Raw genomic sequence first — 13,240 nt, forward strand, 5'->3', positions numbered from 1 at the left:
ACTCAGCTTCCCAGCACAGATCTGGGTCTGGTTTGATCAATGCTGATTCCTTCAGTGCCGGAGATCAAGGGCTGGTCCAAGATTATACAGGGAGGGGCCCACCTGTCTAAAATCCCTGCTCCACCCACAGCCCCCGCCCACCTAGGCTCAGTCAAGGTCAGGGACACACAATCCAGAACTTTGTTATAAATACACGTGTTCGGTGAGTGGGAGTAACAGAAGGCAGAGAAGGTGCTGTACACAGCTGGTATAGGTTTGGAGGCTGGATGCCACATGGAAAGAAGACAGACAGTCCACCCAGCAGGGCAGGTCGGGCAGCATTCTGGGGCCGCTAACACTTGGTTGGTGGGTGAGAGCCCACGGAGGGTCTTGTGTGGGGCTGGGGGGGCCCGATCACCCTGGGGCTCCCTGGTCTGAGGTTTTTGGGTGGTGGCGGCGGCGGCGGCGGCGGCGGCAGCAGCAGCTCCGGGCTCAGCTCATGTCATTCAGGGCCTGGAGGGACACAGGAGTCAGGCAGATGCTGGGTTGTACAGGGCCAAGGCCACCCGTTGGGAGCCTGGGTCCCCACTCGGTGCCCCAGAGCGGCTCACCTTGCGGGCAAACTCGGGCAGCACAAAGGCTGCCCGGTGCACGTCTGAGTTGTAGTATTTCAGCTGCCTCTGCTCCACCTGTGTCTCTGTCAGCTGCTGCAACGGCTCCCGGAAGTTGGTGCTCTGTGGGCATGAAGGGAGAGGTGACAGGGGAGTCAGGGGAGGGTGTTCCATGCCCACGCCACCCCCGATCCCTGGCTGCCGCCCACTCACCGGGTTCTTGCTGCACAGCATAAAGCCTATCTGGCCGCTGGGGTAGGTGGGGATGGTGCAGTAAGCGTAGGCCACCACTGGGAAGAGCGACTTGCAGAACTGCCGCATCTCCTTGATGAGGTCCAGGTGCAGCCACTGGCACTCACCTAGGGGAGGCAGGCGGAGTCAGCATGGGTGGGTGGGGCGGGGCATCCCACCAGCATCCAGTCTCACCCCACCCCAGCCCACCCCACTCTACCGCCTGAGGCTGGGCTCACCCTGGCAGCAGAGAATGCCATCCTCCTTGAGGGCAGTCTTCATGAGCTGGTAATAGGATTCCTTGAAGAGGCTCTCTGCGGGGCCTGCAAGAAGGAGGCAGAGCGTCATTGAACACACTCCAGCCGAGGCCTCCTGAGTCTGGCCCTGTGTGCGCCAAGGCCGCTGCCACGCCCTGCACAGACTCAGCATCACCCCATTGCACAGACCCACAGTGGCTCTGTGGCAGAGCTGGGATTTGAACTCAGGTCTATGGGCCTTGGAAAGTAACCCTGAGGATGGTGGCCTTTGAGGGGTGCAGGGATCCACCACCCCTGTATCTGATGGAGTGCACTGCATTTTAATCCCACACTGCAGTGGAAGAACCTATACCTTGGTTCAGGACTAGTACCCACCCTCAACCCAATTCTGGCCTGTCAGGAGCAAAGGTGGTTGAAGAGGAAACTGGGGCCTCAGTGGACCAAGGCCAGAGCCCCACTCTCCTCCAGGTCCCTCCCACTGTCCTAAACCATGCTGCTGGAGGATGGGGAGGAGGTTTGAGAGGTAAAAGTACAGGAAGAGAAAAGTGCAGCTCTCCTCTGCAAAACTGAGTAGGGGCCCCAGAGCAGGAGGCTGGCTAGCAGCTGCCAGAGGACCCCAGGGCCCCTCCCTCGCTTACCCATGGGGTCTGAGGAGTCAGTGATGATAACATCGAAGGCATCCTGGTTCTGTTTCATGAACTCAAAACCGTCGCCGACATGGAGGGTCAACTTTGAGCTAGAGTAGCCAACAGCCATACCCGGCAGGAACTTCTTAGACACTTGGATGACATCCTGAGAGGGAGGGAGGAGACAGAGCCAAGTGGGACCCCGGTAGTACCCTTCATGGCCCGGTCACCTTGGGTAAGCCATGCTCTTTTGGGAACCTCAGTTTCCACATCTGTAAAATGGGGAGAACTCCAGTACCTCCCCTCAACACCTCATCATAAGCTGGCTCCTGCCTGCCTATCTGACCTCATTTCCTGCCATTCCTGTCCCCTCCCTACAAACCAAACCACCCCACCTAAGTGGCTTTCTGATTATTTCCTATTTCAGGGCATTGTAATCACAAGCCTCCAGCCAGGAAGGAGAACTTTCTCACTCAGGCCTCCTCAGAGGCCTGCCTTGATCATCCCCCATCCTTTAGCCCCTTACCTTTATCCCATCATGCTTTTATCAGATCACCTGGAAGTTTCCTCCTAACTAGAATGTCAGATCCAGGGGGCAGGGACTGAGCCTGGATTGTTCATCCTTGTATTCCCAGCCATTAAAGCAATACTTGGTACATAGTAGATGCTCACTAAAAATGTGCTCAGTACAAAGGCAAAAGCGTAGTAGTTGTAATGGCCCTAGCAGTCTGTCTGGGTCTTAGAGCTAAATTAGTCCTCCTAGGAACTAGCAGTGACAGGATACCTGACAGGTGCTGGCCTCTCTACTACCTCGGCTTTCCTACTGAATCCTCCCAACATCTGTTTTTCAGATGAGGAAACAGGCCCAGAAAATGTTAGAGTGACTTGCCCAAGGGTACACAGCAATTAGGGCAGAGTCCGGTCTCTGACATTCAAGGAGCCGCAGCCATTGACTGGAAGGGGGATGGGAGGAAGCATGAATGGCAGCAGCTGTAAGAAGCTCCCAGTGCTCATGGCTGGTTGGTAGTAGGACGAAATTTGTCTCCAGACCACCGCCCTGCTCTGTGCACACACCTCATCAATCTCGCACTGGACCACGGCCTCCACTGAGGGGTGCTTCACCACTTCCCGCAGGACGCCGCCGTCTCCGCCCCCAATGATCAGCACCTGGGGGAACGAGGACAGTGAGGTGGGACAGGGGCTGAGCAAGTGCCAGCCCCATCCCCTGGGCTCCAGCAGGACTTGGTGATGACAGGCACCCACACTGAACCATCTGGAACAAGGATTCCAGTACTTCAGTGTCTACCCTGGCTCAGGAACATGGCACAGATACCCCCTGTTCCTGGAAGCTCCTCCTGGGGATGTACCTGAAGCTTCAGGCCTCAGCCTCAACTGTGTGCTCCTTGGAGAACGTGTCAGCCTTGCCTGTAAAAAGTGGGCTACCACCCCTCCCCCACTCCCCCGTCCTTGGCAGCACTGTCTCTGACAGCTGTCTAGGCAGCACCCTGAGTAGAGTCCTGGAGCGACACCTTGGAGTCAGCACTGTTCTGTAGAACACTGGTCATGGACTCATGCTGAGCTCACCTGCCGGGGGCTGCAGACCCTGCCCCTTGGCAGCAGGCAATGGGGGGGTGGGATGCAGAGTACCTTGCGCGGGTTGGGGTGGCTGCAGAGGGGCAGGTTGGCAATCATCTCCTGGTAGGAGAACTCGTCCCTCTCGGTGCACTGGATGACGCCGTCCAACACCAGCACGTTGCCATAGGACTTACTGCGGGCGGGGCAACGGGTGTGTGTGCGTGTGACCCGACATACTCTAGGTGGGAAGGGTCTCCTCCACCCCGCCAAGGGGTCCCAGGGCGGAGTGCTGGGGGTGATACGTGGCGAGGATCATCAGGCAGGCCGGCTGGGTGGGGGCTGGGTTTGAGTTCTGGGTCCCCGCCTGCTCTGACGTGTTCCAAGACTGACACGTGGAGCTCCGCACTCCGGGGCCGGCGCAGACTCAGGCCCCCTCCCCGCCCGAAACGCTGGCCCCCAGCCCGGGAGAATGGATACACGACGGGGAGGGGACCGAGTGAGGCGACGGGCCTAGTTCACAGGAACTTCTGACAGTTTTGCAGGGGGAGGGGCGGGGGACAGAGGCGGCTCCAGGGGGATCCGGAAGCAAGACGGGTACAGCAGGAAGAGGGGTGGGCGTCAGGGCAGATGAGGGTCCCGGCCGGGGCAGAGTTTGGAGGGAGGGCCGGCAGGGGAGGGGAGGGCAGCGGGGGTATGGGTCGGAGCCGGCGGCGGTACCTGCGGAAGACAAGGATGTCCTGATACTGCGAGCGCTGATGGTGCAGCAGCTGCTCCACCTGCAGCGACAAGGCCTGGCCGGGCCACAGGGGACAGGTCTCGCGGAACCAGCCCTCGCGGATGGCGGCGGGGCCGGGGGCGGCGGGGCTGTCGCAGCAGAGATCCATGGCTGGCGGGCGGGCGGCGCGGGGCGCGGGCCCGGGACTGCAGGCCGCGCGGAGCCGCAGCACAACGGGACCAGCTCCGCCTGCCGCCCGCGCCGCAACCTAACCCTGTCGGTGGGGCGGTGTCTGTAGCTGGGGGCGGGACCCACATCTACCAATGGCGGCGCGGGAGCCGGCCCACGGCCAATCGGCGGCGCGCCCCTCGCCGGCTCCCAGAGCGCGCTCATTGGTCGCCGTTCTAAAGCTCATCGTTGACTGGCTGGGGGAAGTTGTCCGTCGGCTGCAACAGGCTAGTGCGGCCCGCTGTGGGGGCCACGTGGGGCTGGGCCGGGCCGCCGGGCCAGGCAGTGGCGGTGTTCTGGGGTTCCGCACTGCAACCTCGCGTTGGCTGGGGCGGCGCACCCGCTCCGGGTTCGAGGCTGGGCCCCTTCCCCTTACCAGGTTCCGGGAAGCACCGAGGGCCGCATTCCCGGGCCGAGTGAAGGGCTTCGGAGGCCGGGCTGGGCCGGGGCTGCAGAGGAACGAAGCGGTGCGGGGCTACAGAGGGAAAACTCCAGCTGACATTGCATGCCCAGCGCAGTTTTCCAGCGCTGGGATGTGCGGACCGGGGCTTCAGTCTCAGGACTGGAGAAATGGGACCGGGCGGCTACATTGTAGGGCGAAGGATTACGTTGTTGCACTGGAGCAATGGAATGTATCTCTCGCCGCGTCCCCAAATTTGGCTCCTTGTTGGATTTGAACAGGTTGTGCAGTTTGTCGGGGGTGCACTGAGGGTGTTTATCTGCTTGAATCATCGCAGCCCCGCGACTTGACAAGCTCGATTTAGCCATTTTCCCTTGGATTCTCTGAGCCAGGAGTGTATGGCTGCTGAATAAGAAAAAACTCTTTTCTAAAAGTTTCTAAATTACCCAGAAGAGGCAAACACATGCATATTCAGCACCAAAAAAGACTGGCACGCAGTTTTATGACAAACTGGGCCTTGCTCCTTGAAGGGTGGGCGGGAATGTGCTTTCTGTTTTTATGAAAATGTCAAGGAACTTCTCAGAATCACATTAAACATGTTAATTACCGAATGTTGTTAGGTGCCATGGAGTCCTCCATCTCAGAGCTACCCTGTGTACAACAGAACAAAACACAGCCTGGTTCCTGCACCATCCTCACAATCATTGCTATGTTTGAGCTCATTGTTGCAGCCACTGTGTCAATCCATCTCCTTGAGGGTCTTCCTCTTTTTTGCTGACCCTCTACTTTACCACCCTCTATCAAGTATGAGGAGCCCTGGTGGTGCAGTGGTTAAGAGCTCAGTTGCTAACCAAAAGGTCAGTAGGTTGAAACCATCAGCCAATTCTTGGAAACCCTGTGGGGCGGTTCTACTCCGTCCCATAGGGTCGCTATGAGTCGGAACTGACTCAACAGCAACCGGTTTGGTTTTTTTTGGTACCAAGCATGATGTCCTTCTCCAGGGACTGGTTGCTTTTGATAACATGTCCAAAGTATGTGAGATGACGTCTCATCATCCTTGCTTCTAAGGAGCATTCTGGCTGTACTTCTTCCAAGACAGATTTATTCATTCTCCTGGCAGTCCATGATATATTCAATATTCTTTGCCAGGACCATAATTCAAAGGCATCAATTCTTCCGTCTTCCTTACTTATTGTCCAGCTTCCACATGCGTTGTTATTAGATGCCATCGAGTCAGTTCTGACTCATAGCAACCCTATGTACAAAAGAATGAAACACTGTCCAGTATGTGCCATTCTCATGATTGTTGTTATGCTCCAGTCCATTGTTGCAGCCACTGTATCAATCCATCTTGTTGAGGGTCTTCCTTTTTTTCACTGACCCTCTACCAAGCATGAAGTCCTTCTCCAGGGACCGATCCCTCCTGATAACATGCCCAAAGTATGTGAGACGAAGTCTCGCCATTCTTGCTTCTAAGGAGCATTCTGGCTGTGCTTCTTCCAAGACAGATTTGATCATTCTTCAAAGGTGTCAATTCTTTTTCGGTCTTCCTTATTCAATGTCCAGCTTTCACATGCATATAAGCCGAATGAAAACACCAAGGCTTGGGTCCGGTGCACCTTAGTCCTTAAAATGACGTCTTTGCTTTTTAACACTTTAAAGAGATCTTTTGCAGTAGATCTGCCCAATGCAATATGTTGTTTGATTTCTTGACTGCTGCTTCCATGGACATTGATTGTGGATCAAAGTAAAATGAAAATCTTTATAACTTCAATAATTTCTGTTTATCACGACGTTTTTATTGGCCCAGTTACGAGGATTTTTGTTTTATGTTGAAGTGTAATCCATACTGAAGCCTGTAGTCTTTATGCTCATCAGTAAGTGCTTCAAGTCCTCTTCACTTCAGCAAGCAAGGTAATGTCATCTGCATATCGCCGGTTGTTGTGTCCTCCTCCAATCCTGATGCCACATTCTTCTTCTATAGTCCAGCTTCTCAGATTATATGCTCAGCATTCAGATTGAATAAGTATGTTGAAAGGATACAACCCTGACACACACCGTTTCTGATTTTAAACCACTCAGTATCCCCTTGTTCTGTTCGAACTACTGCCTCTTGGTCTATGTACAGGTTCCTCATGAGCACAATTCCCATTCTTCCCAATGTTACCCATAATTTGTTACGATCCACACAGTTGAATGCCTTTGCACAGTCAATAAAACACAGATAAACATCTTTCTGGTATTCTCTGCTTTCAGGCAAGATCCATCTGATGGTAGCAATGATATCCCTCATTTCATGTCCCCTTCTGAATTTGGCTTGAATTTCTGGCAGTTAGCTGTCTATAGACTGCTGCACCGTTTCTGAATGATCTTCAGCAAAATTTTACTTGCGTGTGATGCTAAATGATACTGTTCAATAATTTTCACGTTCTAGTGGATCACCTTTCTTTGGAATGGGCACATAGATCTCTTCCAATTGGTTGGTCCGGTAGCTGTGTTCCAAATTTCTTGGCATAGACAAGTGAGGGCTTCCAGCATTGCATCCATTTATTGAAATAGCTCAGTTGGTATTCTGTCAATTCCTGGAGGCTTGTTTTTTGCCAATGCCTTCAGTGCAGCTTGGTCTTCTTCCTTCAGTACCATCAGTTGTTGATCATATACTACCTCCTGAAACGACTGAACGTTGGCCAATTCTTTTTGGTACGGTGACACTGTGTATTCTTCCCATCTTCTTTTGATGCTTCCTGTGTCATTCAATATTTTGCCCATAGAATCCTTCAGTATTGCAACTCAAGGCTTGAATTTTTTCAGTTCTTTCAGCTTGAGAAATGCCAAGCGTGTTCTTTCTTTTTGGTTTTCTAACTCTAGGTCTTTGCACATTTCATTATAATACTTTGTCTTCTCAAGCTGCCCTTTGAAATCTTCTGTTCAGCTCTCTTTTCTTTCATCATTTCTTCCTTTCACTTTAGCCACTCTACATTCAAGAGTAAGTTTCAGAGTGTCTTCTGACATCCACTTTGGTCTTTTCTTTCTTTCCTGTCTTTTTAATGACCTTCTGCATTCTTCATGTATGATGTCCTTGATGTCATCCCACAACTCGTCTGGTCTTTGGTCATTAGTGTTCAGTGCATCAAATCTGTTCTTGAGATGGTCTCTAGATTCAGGTGGGATATACTCAAGGTCGTACTTGGCTCTCCTGGATTTGTTTTAAATCTTCAGCTTTAACTTGAACTTGCATATCAGCAACTGACCGTCTGTTCCGCAGTCGGCCCCTGGCCTTGTTCTGACTGATGATATTTTCTCCATCGTCTCTTTCCACAAATGTAGTCAATTTGATTCCTGTCTATTCCATGTGGTGAAGTTCACGTGTATAGTTACCATTTATGTTGCTGAAAAACGTATTTGCAATGAAGAAGTTGTTGGTTTTGCAAAATTCTATCATGCGATCTCCGGCATCGTTTCTATCACCAAGGCCACAATTTCCAACTTTTGCATTCCAATTACCAGTAATTATCAAAGCATCTTGATTGCATGTTTGATCAATTTCGGACTGCAGCAGTTGGTAAAAAATCTTTCAGTTTCTTCATCTTTGGCCTTAGTGGTTGGTGCGTAAATTTGAATAATAGTTGTATTAACTGGTCTTCCTTGTAGGCATATGCATATTATCCTATCATTGACAGCACTGTACTTCAGGATAGATCTTGAAATGTTCTTTTTGAGGATGAATGCGATGGCATTCCTCTTCATTTGTCATTTCCGGCATAGTAGACCATATGATTGTCTGACTCAAAATGGCCAATACCAGTCCATTTTAGCTCACTAATGCCTAGGTTATTGATCTTTATGCATTCTATTTCATTTTTTGACGACCTCCAATTTTCCTAGATTCATACTTCGTACATTCCACGTTCCGATTATTAATGGATGTTTGAATCTGTTTCTTCTGTCAGTTTGTCATATTGTGGTTGCTTGTGTGTTTCTGTGATGCTGGAAGCTATGCCACCAGTATTTCAAATACCAGCAGGGTTACCCACGATGGATAGTTTTCAGCGGAGCTTCCAGACTAAGACAGACTAGGAAGAAGGATCTGGTGATCTATTTTAAGAAAAGTGGCCACTGAAAACCTTATGAATAGCAGCGGAACATTTTCTGATAGTGTCGGAAGATGAGCTACTCAGGTTGGAAGGCACTCAAAATACAACTGTGGAAGAGATGCCTCCTCAAAGTAGAGTCAACCTTAATGATGTGGATGGAGTAAAGCTTTCGGGACCTTCACTTGCTGACGCGGCATGACTCAAAATGAGAAGAAACAGCTGCAACTACCAAATATTAAATGCTAATTGCTCTACAGGCAGTTAGAATTCTAAGGTAGGGAGATGAAACTGGTATAAGCTACTGGTGACATGATGTTAGGGATGTTTTTGTGTCATTTTTTTGACTGGTGTTTTGCAGCCTCACTTGGAGGTGCGGAGCATGTTCCCAGTCTTAACTAAGCTGAAAACACAAGCTGTTTATCTGTGAGTGCAAGCCTCAGGCTTCACAGCAACACGTGCCTTGGCTGAATTTTAAGCTCCTTTCAAAAGGAAGGTAAGCCAGGGCAGTTAAATAACTGCTAGGAGATGGTGCCATGGAGCTGTTAGATGATCATTCAGTAGAAAAGATTACAAGATAGGACTGTTTGCATCACCAAGTCCAGTTACTACAGATTCAATTGGGTCCAGCCCTGTACTTGGGTCTTGGTGTTCCCATCACACCCTGTACTTCCCCCCATCAAGGCATTCGCCCCTCTGAGTTCTAACTGCCTGTTATTTGTCTGTGTGTGCCCCAGCCAGACTAAGCTCTGTGAGGCTAGGGATGGTGTCTGCAGACAGCAGGCACCTGATACCAGGCAGAGTGAACACGAGGGCCAGGACACAAACCCAGGCCCCTCATGTGGCCAGACTTCCTGGCTTTCTTCCCAGCTGACCTGACAGGCACTTTGGCCTCCTGGGCGACTGCCTGGGGGGAAAGGGAAGGATCAAGTTCATCCCATCCCCCCTACAAGCTGAACAAAGCAGCTCCAGCATCTGCATCCTCAAATGGGAAGGACCATAAATTACACCCTGTGACCTCCTGTAGAGGAGATGAAACCGTGGTCTTCAGCACAAACAGCATATGGGACCTGTAGGCTAGCACGTCTAGCATTAGCTCATACCTTTCCAGGTTCAAAGAATAACAAGGCCCTGAATAAATTACAGGTGAAAAGGTCCTGAAATGTACAGCACTATGAGCATAGAAATGCCACCAACTCCAGATCACAATGAGGAAAAACTGTGGCACTGCAGATGTAGCCATTCCTGCAGAGCCCAGTTAAAGCCACAAATGATACTGAAAATCTGAAGGGAGACCATGTTCATAGCACTGAAAGGGTTTCTCAGATTCAGAGCAGCGTGCATTTAACATTCTGTTGTAAAGCACTGCTGTCCAGTGAGTCAATCAGCCTAACCTACTAGAAAGTATTGAAAGTTTATAAAAGTGGTGGGAGGGGAGAGGTGGGAAATGGCCAACATCCAAGGGGATGGTTTAACTGGGGCTGCCACACAGTAAGTGTATCTCTGTCACTGGAGAGAACTGTTCGGCAGTTAGCACTTGAGGGTAATTTTTAAGCCTTGTGTTCAGCCAGGCAGACAGCTGTGGTTCAGTGGGAACAAATTTGGCCATTATGTGGTATTACCTGGTGAAAATGGTTATGGCAAGCTGCCTACAGCACCACAAACAACAGTGTTTATCTCCTTGAGCAAAGAACCCTCCTGCTCATAAATTCTCTCTCCCACCTCCAATGCAGCTGACTCTGCCAGATTATTCTTCAGAGTGTAGCTCTAGTCATGCCCCTCCATGAATCACCTCCTCCCTCTTGGTCCTATTTCCCAAGAGCCTCCTCAAGACTTGAAGCCCCAGTCAGTGCAGCCAGGGCTGCTCTCCAAACACCCTAGGTCTCCATTCCATAGCTTAGGGCTCCAGACTTTGAGGTCCGTGGACCAAGTAAAATTTCAAAAACACATCTACGGACTTGCCAACTTTTTATTTTTCAAGAAAGGACTTTTAAAAAGACTTTAAACTACTGTTTATAGTCACCATCTTTTAAAATTAATAATAATAAAAAAGGCATTGCCACACAGAACTAGTAATCTCCATATAAAGGACAAAGGATCACTTTACCTCTACCAGAGGTGAACCTACTGTGGCCCCAAAGCAAGTTCTGGACAGTGGCTCTCAAACTTGCGCATGCCTAAGAATCACGTGGAATGCTTGTTCGGAACAGGGTCCTGGTCCTACCCCCAGATTCCAAATTGGTAGGTCTAGGGTGGAACCTGGGGTTAGGCCTATCTAACAAGCTCTCAGGTGGTATCCACTGAGGACCACACTTTGAGTAGCACTGGCTTACAAGGTTCTCTGGCCTTCTTCCGTGATCCTCAAGGTCCAGCCTAAATGCGCTCTTTGTGATGGCTCCTTGGGCCATCCTCAATAAAAAGTAATTTCTCACGTGAAAAAATTCCCATCTATCTGTCGATTTTTTTCTATCACTTTGCCAGAGACTGTTCTTTGTTCTTCGATGTGTGTTCTTTCAAAATTCTACGACAGTAGAACTCTGGATTTTTAGCGGGGCACATGGATGACTGAAATGACATTTCCTAGCATCCTTTGCTGTGGTCATGTGACTAATTTCTGGCCAATGAGAAGTGGAAATGGAAAGGAAGATGATCATGGTGCTCTTTTCCTCTCCTCCTTCCAGCTGGCTGGAATAAGAATGTAATGGTTGGAGCTGGGGCATTCACCCTGGACCATGAGGTGGAAGCCATGTGTTTGAGAGCTGCTCTAGACTATGTTTACAAAAGAGAGACAGAAAAAACACCTGTCTTGTTAAGCCACTGACAGTTTGGCTTTTCTGTCAATTTCAACCAGTCTAGGCTAACTAATACAAACCCTTGCCTGCTCTAGCAGGAGCCTCATTCTCTGCTCTTTGCTTGACTGGGAGCTCTTTGATGACAGCATGATGTTTGATTTACCCTGGTATCTCCACAGGATATCGCATACAGCTGGCCCTCAATAATCTGTGTGACAAATTTCAAAGAATAAAGATTCCTAGTTAAAGTATTTGTAAAAACAATGGCATTATCCTGTGCATTCTTGATTTAATAGCCAATCCCATTCTAAAGAAATAAGCAGAGATTAGGTCAAAGATTTAGATAAGAAATTCAATGTTGCATTATTTAGAACAGTACAAAAATGGAAAAATGTTTAATAGTAGAGGATTGGCTAAAATACATTTTAGAATGAAAAAAGTTTCATAAACAATCAAAAACTATAGAAACATAAACTCAATTTTGTACATTTTGTATATATGTATATACTTATATACATATAAGGAGTCCCTGGGTGACAGAAAGTTAAATGCTCGACTACTGCCCAAAGGTTGGCAGTTTGAACCCACCCAGAGGCACCTCAGAAGACAAGCCTGGTGATCTGCTTCCAAAAGGTCACAGCCATTGAAAATCTTGTGGAGCAGTTCTACTCTGCACACATGGGGTCGCCATGAGTCAGAATTGACTCAACGGTAACTGACAACAGGGTGTCAATATAAATTTGATGAATCAATTAATTCTCACTGCATCCTTACAACAACTTATGAAGTATGTGGTATTACTCTCATCATCTTACAGATGAGGAAACAGTCTTGGTGAGGTTATGAAAGTTGTCTAAAGCCTTACAGATAGTAAGGGTCAGAACAGGGATTTAAAGCCAGGCCTGTCTGATTCTAGAGCTTGAGGTCTTAACCTGATACCTGGAATTTAAAATTATAAACCCTAATGGTTAATCTGGAGTCCCTGGGTGGAGCAAATGGCTAAGTGCTGGATACTAAGCAAAAGGTTGGCAGTTCAAATCCACCTAGAGGTGCCTTGAAAGTAAGGCCTGGTGATTTGCTTCCAAAACGTCACAGCCATGAAAACCCTAAGGAGCAGTTCCACTCTACATACATGGGGTCTCCCTAAGTCGGAACTGACTCGATGGCAACAAACAACAACAACATGTACACAGAGAACCAAGCCTGTTGGGAAACAAGGCCGAAATGTTCAAGACCATCTCCTTGTGGTTAAGAATACAAGTGATTTAATTTTCTTCTTCTGTATTTTTCTATGTTTTCCACACTTCTTACAAGGAACACACTGTTAGCTTTATAACCAGGAAAAAACAAAGTTAAAAAAGAAAAGGGAGGGAGGAAGGAAGAGAGAACATAATGGGTCATCTAGAAGCCACAGTTTGCCCTAAAGCTCCCCATCAGGTCCTCCTTCCCCACAGTGGTTTTTACCATTGGGCTTCATCCTCATTGCTCTGAAAGCACGTGAAGGGGGTAAAATGGCCCTCAGAAGTCTCTGAAAGGGTGGATGATGCCTGTTTCTGAGTCACAGGAGGTTATACTGAGTTTCTCCTTGGGGATGGCTCTGGATTTTTCCTAAAGTCACAGTAACCTCTGAAGTACACTCACCTCTGCCCAGACAGCCGCAGATGGTAACCTCAGCAGGATGGGATCTGTCCTCCCCTGCCAGAGCTCTGCTGGCAGCAAAGGAAAACCCAGGAAC

At 49.5% G+C, this 13,240-nt stretch overlaps 1 protein-coding gene across 1 annotated transcript; it reads right to left on the reverse strand.

Annotated features, from left to right (window-relative positions):
• Window positions 1-201: 201 nt before the first annotated feature.
• On the reverse strand, window positions 202-4,163 carry SRM (spermidine synthase). Its single transcript, XM_004385162.2, has 8 exons — window positions 3,997-4,163; window positions 3,352-3,472; window positions 2,779-2,871; window positions 1,717-1,870; window positions 1,061-1,144; window positions 804-949; window positions 591-713; window positions 202-492 (listed from the first exon to the last, which is right to left on the reverse strand). Exons 1-8 carry the CDS (start codon window positions 4,161-4,163, stop codon window positions 472-474), a joined length of 909 nt encoding a protein of 302 aa, XP_004385219.1. The 3' UTR covers window positions 202-471.
• Between the last annotated feature and the right edge of the window lie 9,077 nt (window positions 4,164-13,240).

This window comes from Trichechus manatus, unplaced genomic scaffold (assembly GCF_000243295.1).
Source record: "Trichechus manatus latirostris isolate Lorelei unplaced genomic scaffold, TriManLat1.0 scaffold00133, whole genome shotgun sequence".
Lineage (NCBI taxonomy): Eukaryota > Metazoa > Chordata > Mammalia > Sirenia > Trichechidae > Trichechus > Trichechus manatus.